At 41.3% G+C, this 10,695-nt stretch overlaps 1 protein-coding gene across 1 annotated transcript; it reads right to left on the bottom strand.

The window, feature by feature from the left end:
• Positions 1 to 1,752: 1,752 nt before the first annotated feature.
• klhl40b (kelch-like family member 40b) lies at positions 1,753 to 10,214 on the bottom strand. The gene is made up of 6 exons (XM_084339920.1): positions 8,884 to 10,214; positions 7,779 to 7,939; positions 7,575 to 7,682; positions 7,293 to 7,478; positions 6,415 to 6,564; positions 1,753 to 6,311 (listed from the first exon to the last, which is right to left on the bottom strand). Exons 1-6 carry the CDS (start codon positions 10,015 to 10,017, stop codon positions 6,200 to 6,202), a joined length of 1,851 nt encoding a protein of 616 aa, XP_084196046.1. The 5' UTR covers positions 10,018 to 10,214; the 3' UTR covers positions 1,753 to 6,199.
• Between the last annotated feature and the right edge of the window lie 481 nt (positions 10,215 to 10,695).

Raw genomic sequence — 10,695 nt, 5'->3', positions numbered from 1 at the left:
GGGATTTTCCACTACCACACACACCTCTCCAGAGCCTTGCACAATGCATTGATTGTAGCATCTTTTACAAAGTGGGAGGAAGAAGAGTTTCCCCTAATCTTCCCTCACGCGTAGGTCATCAGAGTGAGAACCACAATCTGATGAGGAAAAAAAAAAGTTTTATTTTTGGTCGTTCTCCGCCAAGATGTAGCGAGTGGTTCTGGTCTGACCCAGCAATAACCAAATGCTGATTTGTCTTTGAGCATATACATGTATATGGCGTTGCCAATAACCAAATCCTGTTAGCTCACCCGCTATAGTTAGAAGATGTTATACAGCATTTATAATCGATCCTGCACCTTACATTTAACTCTAGTGATATTTAAAATGTACTCCTAATTGTCTTCATTTTATAATTGTGGTAGTGTGTAATTCGTGGCACGTTACGTCAATCTGTCGGGACGTAAGAGGAGTTGTGACGCGTGGAGAGTCGGCAGTGCAATGCAGTGTGTGGTGTTTGTGACTGTGTGTGTGTGCGTGAGAGAGAGAGGGGTGATGAGGATCTTCAGATCTACGTTAAGCTAATCAACGCTCGAGCTTCCCCGAGTCAGGAGACGGAGTAATTTGCTGACTCTCATCTGTTGCTTACATTAAGCAAGTGCTCTCCTCTCCTGTAGATCTGGCTTTGAGACGATATCGCACTTTTCTGTGACTTGTTAGTTAAAACCTAATGTACTCAGACCTACAGTATATTTGTAGGTTTTAAAATCTAATGTTAATGTTAACTTACAGCTCATTTCCCAACTAAACCCGATCTATGTAATTAGTTGCCAACAGTGTAGGGATGTAATAATATTCACAAAAACCTGCTTATGTAGCTCATTAAATGTGCACATTTCATCATGACGTATATTGTGAAATGATAAAACATTATATTCCAATGCCTAAATCTCTCCAAGAGCACTGATAGTGATTACTTTTGGCACAACAGAGCGCATCACTAAAAGGGCTCCGTATGATTACATCACCAGTCAGTACATGCAGTATATAATACCGCTCAAAAATTGTGTGGCTATATGTGTGCACTTTTGACAATTGTTTGTCATAAACCTACCGGAGTAGAATTAAAAGAATATAATCAAATCTTTGTCAGTAAAAAGTTCTACTCTTAAAGGGAATATCTGGACATTTTGAGAAATACACTTATTTGCTTTCTTGTCGAGTGTTAGACGAGAAGATTGATTCCACTCACATTCATGAAGTCAAATATATTGCTAGCTACTACACCTAGCAGCTGGTTAGCTTGCATAGTTTAGCACAAAGACTGAAAACAGGGGGAAACTGTTTGCTTGGCTCCATCTTAAGGTAAAAAAAATCACATACAAGTGTAAAAGCATCAATTTGTGGTTTTACTGGGGTTTAAATGCTTTGTTTTGGTGTAGTAAGCTAAAATTGGTTAGCTTAGTTTAGCAAAAAGACTGGAAAGAGAGGGAAACCATTAGCTTGGCTCTGTGTGAGGGTAAAAAAATCAAATACCAGTGTTAAAACGTCAATTTGTGGTTTTACTGGAGGTTAAAATGCTTTGATTTTTTTGTTTAGTAAGCTAACCAGGTAGCTTAGCTTATCATAAAGACTGGAAATGGAGGGAAACAGTTGGCTTGACTATGTCTGAAGCAAAAAACAAAAACAAATCTGAAGTGTAAAAGCATCAATTTGATGTTTTATTGGGGTTTAAAATACTTTGTTTTTTGTTTAGTGAGCTAAAACCAGATAGCATAGCATAAAATCCAGAAATGGTGGGAAACGGCTAGCTTGGCTCACATTCAAAGGTAACATAATCTGCCTACCAGCACCTCTAAAGCTCAATAATTAGCTGTGTCCCCATGTTTCTATTCTGTATGCTAAACTAGGCTAAGCTAAGATAAAGTAAGTTAAGATAACTGACTGCTTGCTATAAACCTTTTCATCTAATTCTCTGCACAAAAGCCAATAACCTTACTTCCCAAAATGTCGAAATATTCCTTCAAATCTGACATTTCAATCAAAGAATTATCCAAAAAGAGTCTCTGTGCACTATCGATGCACTCCCGCTCACTTTATCTATAGATAGCCTACTCGTAGTGTAGCATTAATCTGTAAATATTGTTAAGACGTGTTTCTTCCTTGTGATTAATTCCTCATGTTTACATTTGGAGAGTCAGTTGAATGTGCCCCCACATGTGTCTTGGCTGGTACTACCGAAAGTTGGAATTTGTGGATAAGCTTTTGTAAATGTAATAAGCTGTTCATTGTTTTATTTAAAAGACAAAAATTAAGCACCTTAGTGTTGTCTTATGTCTTAGCTCACCCCAGTTACATGTATTCCTTAAACTGCCATGGTTAAATGGTTAGGGCCACATCAGATGTTAATTGATAACGGTACTTTGTCTTTTTCTTTTTTTTCCCGATGTGTCTAACACATGTTTTGTACTTTTGATTTGCTGCTTTTGTACAGGGTCCAGTTTGAGACTGCCCTTTAAATGAAACGTCTAGAGCTGTAAATTGTTGAATACATCCTGGCTGTGATAAATCCAAATTAGCCTTACTCGACACTTCAGACTCCAGAGTCAGATATGAGCTATGATTTAGACATTTTGAGCAGTTTGATGAGGTAACTGCCAACATTTTATACCCATCTAAGGTTTGATCCGATCATTGGTAGATGGGGCCTGGAGAGAAACTCGAGGCAGCCTGTCGACACAAACTAAGGACTTGTTGCTCTCTTGTGGCATCTTAGAAAACTGCACTCTGATAGCAATCCTACACTAAAGAAAGAGAAAAGCCTCCCTTCAGTATTTTCCCACTTTGCTGTTTTGAGAAGCACTAGCCCAAGAGACGAGATACTGTGGTTATAGTTTGTATTTGCGCCTTATACGTGGAGGGATTTGAATGTTTCTGTGTTATGGATGCTGATAGAAGCTGATGGTAAAGGAGGAGGGATAGTAGTTAATACTACTGATTTATGCACTTTGAATTTGATTGCCACACAAAGCCCATAATGGGTATCATTTATGATACAAGGTGGAAAAAATAGGTAGCAGAGATGTACTGAAAAAAACAATTTCCACTTTCTAATCTACATCCAAAGGCATACATTTAACGTTTAAATGTACCGTGTGGATATTCATAAATTATTAACAAAAAATACAAATTAGAGTCAATGTATTCAAATTTAATCGGAGTCTGTGGTTAGTAAGTTGCAGAAGTGTTTTGCTTTGTTTCCTAGAACAACTCTCTGGCTGTGGTTTGGCGTCCCGCACGCTGAGGTTAACTCGGCTGTGAGGAGTTGGTGCACCTAAACTGGTGTTTCTGTCATTCAGTCTGCCTGTTTTTGCACTGTGCTGATCTTTAATAAGTATTTGTGGGTGCATACAATGCAGCTTTATCTTTTTCTACATGGTTTGGTCTCTGATCACTAATCAAGAGAAATAAGGTTTAGGCTCCTATGGAAGGGTCTTATTATGTGACTGTTATAGGCCATGAGGAAATGTAGTGGAAGTTGCCAAATTGTGTAAAGAGAAAGATATTAATTATTGTGAGCACTTTATAGTCCAGTTCAGCGAGCAGGGTTTGAAGGCTGAGACAACTATTTGCTGATGGCAGGTGTGTTTTTTCATATGTTTCCATGGCATACAATTATAGGAAATTGCAAAAATGCAGCCTCTGCCAGAATTGTGTCCTTGGCAGGTGTTCAGTCCTCTGAAACAACATTTGCTTTGTTTCAGACCAAAGGGACGTCATTTTTAAAAGAAAAGAACAGCCAAAATAGTTCATGACACAGCTTTACGGACAAAGTATAGAGATTGATTTGGGCTACAGACGTCTAAATCAAACCTAGAAAGCAGAATTTAAATGTTAATCTTGGATTATTTAGTGAGCGAGGCTCTCGTAAATCCGGCTGCAAACAAGACAAAACCCATCTGCGACGAAGCAACACTGTACATGAAGGCAGACATTTATGAGCCCTTACAAATCTTTAAAAACATTTTTTTAGGGTAATTTTTTCTAATGTAATGTTACAAAGTTAAGTGGCAGTATAAAGCTAAGACTCTAGAAACTGAGAAGGGACATTTTGCACAGTGTTTGGGAGTCCTATTTTCTTCGAGGCAAGTAGGCTTTTTGTGTTTCAATTAGCCAAACTCTCCTTTATAAAGGCTAGCAGCCAAAGGCTTGTATTAGATTAGGCAAAGGTGGACCTGCCCTTGTCCTTAAATGAGGGTTTGTCAGTGATTAAGTGGGTGCCCAGACACCACAGTGACTGTGCATCTGCATTGCACCCAAGGAAATGTTTGTCACATAATGAAGCATTGAGCGTGGCAGTTGCTCATGGGATTGCCAAGTTGGGTCTCTGCTGGGACTTCCAGTTTGGGGTTTAGCTGTTAGAGGCATAAGTGCGTATCCAAAAGGATTTAAGTTGTGTGGCCTTCAGCTTTGAGAAGTGTTAGGATATTGGAGCGAAAGCATTGTATGTATGTTAAGAATTTAAAAGAAATGTGTTAGTCTTCTGAAGCGGAAAAGTCTCTCTTTTAAGAATGGAGGAGCAGTTCTTTGTTTTATGTTTTCTTATCTACCCATATTGTGGGTGAAAATGTATGAAAACTGACAAAAGGTTATCAGACAAGTCAATAATAGCCTATAACAGAGTACGTCAATGAATAATTGACGTACTCAATTAATTAATGATTAAAGTTGATGATTAAAGAGTTTATTAGTATTGTTGGTAAAGGAAAATAAAGAATTTAGCTTTTTTACCAACTGATTTGAGGATTAAGATTTTCTTTCCAGACTACAGTAAATAATACTGTACATTAACTTTAAAGGTGCAATATGTAAGAATTTTGAAAACATGAAAAAAATAATCAAAATAACCAACAGAATGTGAAGGAACAACAGTTTAACACTATAATGTCTATGTAAGCTAACGTGTTGATAGATGTCTACTGAAGTTAGCATGCTAACCAGCTAGCCCCGGCCTGTCCTGGTCCAAAGCTCCTGTGGTTGAACACCAATACTCCCTCTGTGCTCCGAGCTGCTAGCTGCACGTTTAACTGAGCTAACTAGCTAATGGCAGCTACGTCCGGCAGAAGTTAGCAGTTACTCTGGTGATGTATTGAGTATGAATGCAACAGGTGGATAGTTTTTACATATTGCACCTTTTAAATAACATGTATTTTTCTTTTTGGCTCATCTGATAATCTTTTACTACGTTCAGTTTCTGGGCTCTATAAAATCTCGAACATACAATTGGAAAAACAAATATTGTTGGTTATGTTGCATGTGAAAGTTTGGTTAGCTATTAGGCTATAACAATACATTTGTTCTAGGGTGACTCTCCCCTTTTTAGGGCAAAGATATGCTGTATGTGATAATAAAGATAGGCACAAATGCCATAGTCGATTCAAAAGATGTATTATCCACAGACCCTCTTCATTTCCCATACTTACTCATACTGCAGTTGTGTTAAAGAAATCATAATGTGTACTGTTATTTGCTGATTCTATACTTTATCATGTAAACACTATGTCTTAGTTAACTCTGGTGTACAAAGACCATGTGTAGGCAGTAGTTGTCAAGTTCAGCTATATTAAAATACTAAAAACCGTACAAGGACGATAGTGTCTAGAGGTGCTAATAACATTAGACTGTATTTTCTGTCTTTTATTGTATTATTGACTAGTGTTTACTGTCTGTAACACAGCAGAGCGTAATGAAACCATTTCAATATTAAACAATATAGATATATTATTGCAAATGGAGATGTGTGATGTGTTTTTGTCTCTGCAGTGAGAAACTGAAGTTGTTTTTAAGCTGTATCATGATCTAGTCATGCTCTCTAAAGCCACCTCCCTACATTATGACTTTGCTGCCATCTGTTGGGAGATTCACAACCTCTTGTCAACACAGTTTCCATGATTATAGATTAAGACGGCTTTGGGTGATCAGTATATTTTATTCCATATAGTGCAAAAATGTTAACAGGCTACAGATTGTTCACACTTTTACAATCTCAACCAGATAAAAATAACTGTAATACACATATATAAAAATTTATTCATTCAAAAAAATGTCCATGATGTTAAGCCAGAGTTACAAATTGGAGAAAAACTGTCAAATAAAACAAACACCAAACATATTAAATTGATTCTTGTAGTCTCTTATCAAGCAGTGAGTGGGGTGGGCTTTACATCTTGGTGAGCCGCAGGGTGTTGAGGCGGACCCCCAGGATGGTTGCCCCTGACGCGTACTGGATCTCTCTGAGGATCCCGATCCACTTCTGCTCTTTCTCATCAAACCTGAGGAGGTTAAAAAACTTTGGTTGTCAATAAGGTAAAACTCAGACACGCACTGAAAATTTTTCTTTTCATATATTGTGAAGCTTTTGTTATTATGACCCACCTCCAGATGTCGTTCATCTCTCTGGGAACAATCTCATCGCTGTCCTCCAAAGGCATCATGGCAAAACCTCCGATAGCGAACAGCGAGCCGGCTAAAGACACCAGGTTCAGAGAGCTGCGCTCCTGAGGGAATGCTGCATGATCTGACCACCTGCGAAATGTAAACACACAAACGCAGAGGAACAGATCAGGAAGGTGAAATAAGCTTTCACATGTTCATTTTCAGGTTCAAACTTCTACTCGCGTCTACTTGAAAATGTTTACATGCTTTGATGTCAAATAAACACATTGTTTTCATCATACTGTCCATTGCTGCAGCACCTCTATTCACCCTCTGTCTGAACGCTCTTTTTTAACGCCTGTCTCTTTACGACCTCACTGCCAAAAAGGCCAGTTTGCTCTGATTGGTCAGCTCTCACAGGCCTGAGCAGGCACCGCCCCCTATATTTCTGCATCAGTTTTGATGCTGTTTTTACAACCATCGCCGTGCTGGGGGGCGCCGACCGTATAGTTTCTCAATACAGACAGTGTGCATTTATCTGCGAATACTTTTTCAGCACCTAGACCCACTTTGTAATAAAAAAAGACTTAGAAGTTTCCCTTTCTACAATATGGGACCTTTAAAATTAAGTTATTCATTTGAAAATGTGAAGGCCAACGACTGAACAGCTGTAACTCACTGAAAGAGATGGGAAAATCCAATAAAAGTAAACCAAACAATATCTCCTCTGCATACAAATCAGTAAAATAAATCACATTTTTAATGGTAATATGTGGGTCTCCTGGTGACTTCACGCCCCGAGCAGCCACTTAATTTGCACACGCCTCGGGCCGTCAACTACACGTGGCAACAACATTCACTGATTTCAAAGAACTCACTTGTTGGTTGCGATGTCGTACACCTCCATGGTGTCCGTCAGCCCGGTGTCGGTGACTCCTGCCGCCACGTATATTTTGCCCTTGTGAACGGTGGCTCCACATAGAGATCGTGCCGTCTTCATGGGTGCGAGCTCCTTCCATTCAAATCTCCTGGCGTCATATGCGCACATCTGCCTCAGACAGCTCCTTTTTACAAGAGAGAACATAGTGCTTGGTTCCTTTTATATGCTTGATTATAGATGGATATTAATGTTATATATTTTGATCCCAATGAATGCTCACTTGCTGTCTCCCTTTCCTCCAATCACATAAACAACATCATTATGGGATATTGTTGCATGTCCATAGACGGGATAAGGAATTGGGTCTGATTCGCCCCATTTGAAAGATCTGTGAATGGCCACATGAAAGGTTTAGTTAATTAGGATGCAGTCGTGTAATCAGCAGTCCGTTTAGTCATTTACATGAACTTTAACTTGTACTCACTGTCTGTCATAGACCAGAACAGAGTCCAGCGTGGGCTCCTGCTCCTTCAGCTCCTTCCCTCCCAACACAAAGATGGAGTTCTCAGCCTCGGCCAGCCCAAACAGGAAGCGAGGCGACGGGACAGGAGGCATCCCCAGCCAATCAGCACTGACCGGGTCATACTGAGGTCACAGGAGATTTGCGAATAGGTTACACCTGAGGTTTACACACTGCAGCACATGCAGACCGACACAAACACAACATCCAGGGAGCTGAGCTTGATGTATTGATCTTCTGATGTTGTGGTCACTTTGGGTCGTCCTGATCGTGCTTCGGATAAAGCTGATTCAGTTTCAGTAAAGTGCTTTAGAGTTACATACACTGCCAACTTAGAAACCTGTTGTCCAGCCGTGGTTTGACCTCTTTGTCTAGAATAACACTTTCACTTACCTTCTAAAAATCCCCAAACTTATTTCCAGGTTCACATGACAATATTAGAGATTTTCAGCGTGGTCTCAGACATTTTGACCCTACTGTATATTTATATATACATGTATTTGGTCTCACCTTGTTCCATGCTCCTCATTGAAGCTGCAGTGCACACTGAGTGAATTATTCTAAACCCTTTTTAGTTTTAAGTAATATAGGTGTTACACAATGCGATGCAATACTGATATTGATGATCAGTGCTGGTTACCACCTTCCATAAAGCGGTCAAAAGAAGGAGAAGAGCAGTAACTTATCTAGCTACTATCACAGTGTGTGACTCCTGTTCAGTGGTGGACTCAGGATGTTTGATGGACAGGGGGTAAAAAATTAAAAAAGGGCACCAGTTGTATGTGGTGGAGCAACTAGCACGCAGAAAGGGCACTGGAAGGGCATCCTCGCAGGTTCGCAACCATGTTTGGTCCACCGGAAGTACACCCTCAAGGGCATTTTATCATGTTTATCTACCATAGAGGAATCCAAGAGGGCACTTTAGCGGCAGATGAAAGCGAGACACTCTACCCGCACCCTGAAAAATGTTATCTATCCAGTCAGAATTACAGTATCTAAGAAAAGCTGAGATCAGTTATTGTTATAGCAGGTGTGTCATGTTCTATCAAAACTTCATAGCCTTCCCTACCTGTAGGAAATAAGAGCACAGTGGATCTTCTTTGTTCTGTTCATCTAGGAATAATCCTCCAGCCACAAAGATCTGGTTCTCCCTGGTGACCAGACTGACGTGGTTCTTGGGAACCTGCGTGGAAAGTGATGCTGCGAAGCAGTCGTTCCCTGTCGGATCGTAAGCCACGGCGCCTGTGTCGTTCACCATCAGTATCAAGTTCCTGACAAACATGCCAAATCGCAGGTTGTCATTCAGGATTCCTGGGAGAAGGGCTTCTTCTTCCTCTTTATCCTCGTTCTCTCCATCTCCATCTTTCTCAGCTCCACCCTCTTCCTTCTTGCTTTTAGTTGTTTTAGCCTCCGGCATTTTCCCGGCGTGAGCATCCCTGACCAGCTGGAGTTTCTGCTGCAACTCGGGATTAAAAGCGATCAGTTTGTGTTTCTCCACTTTCTCCTTCAGGTAATCCTGGTTGACCAGTCGCAAACGGATGCAATCGAGCAGATCCGGCAGCTCTTTCTCTCTGTTCTCTGCGTCCCGGGACACCCAGCTCATCAGGGCCTCAAACACCGCCTCCTCTGACTCCACGTTCAGATTGTCGTTTGTTAAAATGGCTGCCAACTCACTGGGTTGCAGCTGGAGGAAGTCCTCATCTCTGGAGATGAGCTGGAAGCGCTCGCAGGCGTAGTTACGAGCGGACACAGCCAACCTGGGACAGTCCAGCATCAAGCCGAGCCTGAAGATAGCCAGGCAGTTGCTGAGGCTCAGGCGCTTTTGTAGGAAAGACACACAAACAGTGAAAATCGAAGGGATCTGGTACATGTTAGCCACTGCGAAGATGTCCTGGACATTCTGTTCTGTCACATTGATTTTGGAGGTGTAGAGGTACTTGAGGATCAGTCCCATGACACCCGGCTCCACATCCTCCAAGACGATCTCTTTCTTTTTGCTCTCGTCCAAGTCAGACAGAAAGATGGCACGGAAGTACGAGCTGCAGGCGCACAGGACCAGCCGGTGGCAGGGGAACTCCTTGTCTTTGATCTTCAACACACAGTCTACCAGCTTGTCATTCTCTAGCAGGTCGTACAGGCCGTCCTGCAGCAACGTCTGCTGGTACATCCTGGGTTCGTCCATGGGATTCATCGGTAGAGCCATCGTTCCTGGCAGGGGGAGTTTGAAGAGCCTTTCAGGGGCTTCGAATCAAACAAAAGAGGATCTTCTTTTGAGCTGAGTAGTTCTAGTTTCCAGCCTGGAAAGAGGATTCAGAGGCACAGTCAGTCTGCTGTCAGCCCACACCAGCTGAACCCCGGGATGGCCCACTTCCTCAGCTGTCCTGACCCTTCAACTGAGCTCCAACTGGCAGGTTATTTATAGTGCTGGTGCTCGGTCTGGAGCTATGGGCTTCATTCTGGAACACGAAATGCAATATCCACGCTTCAAACCCAACCCTGCCCACTCCTCAGGAGCATCCACCCACTCACAGACAGCTGACACTTTGCTTCATGGGAAATTTGTCCGTCCTGAGTCATGGGAGGGATCTGGAGTAGATGGTGTAAGAGGAGGCTGCCCCCTGGGGTCTCTGTGACTGAGTCATTATAGTAGCAGTGTCACTACCTCCTTTTACTTGATATTCACACGGTATTATTGAACACACACGACCTCAGTACAGAATGTTTTCTTCCTACGTATACACCACCTGTTCAGATTATTCTCGTCAACAGGGGCAATTGTTCTTCAACATTTTGATTAAATTGCATATTTCAAATAGTAAAAAATAGTAATAGGACTGTAGGTATATACGTTTTTTTGAATTATCATGTGAATTATTGAGAA

Source organism: Pagrus pagrus, assembly GCF_965226575.1.
Source record: "Pagrus pagrus genome assembly, chromosome: 20".
NCBI lineage: Eukaryota > Metazoa > Chordata > Actinopteri > Spariformes > Sparidae > Pagrus > Pagrus pagrus.
Note: the sequence above shows the minus strand (reverse complement) of the source record. Positions and strands in the feature narration are given on the sequence as shown.

What these genes read in the sequence shown, in the direction of transcription:
- klhl40b (XM_084339920.1), bottom strand. Translation starts at nt 10,017, where the DNA reads ATGGCTCTACCGATGAATCCCATGGACGAACCCAGGATGTACCAGCAG. An exon ending in GGAGGAAAGGGAGACAGCAA is followed by an intron (nt 7,479 to 7,574) that starts GTGAGCATTCAT and finishes TCTTGTAAAAAG; the next exon opens with GAGCTGTCTGAGGCAGATGT. An exon ending in GAGATGAACGACATCTGGAG is followed by an intron (nt 6,312 to 6,414) that starts GTGGGTCATAAT and finishes TAACCTCCTCAG; the next exon opens with GTTTGATGAGAAAGAGCAGA.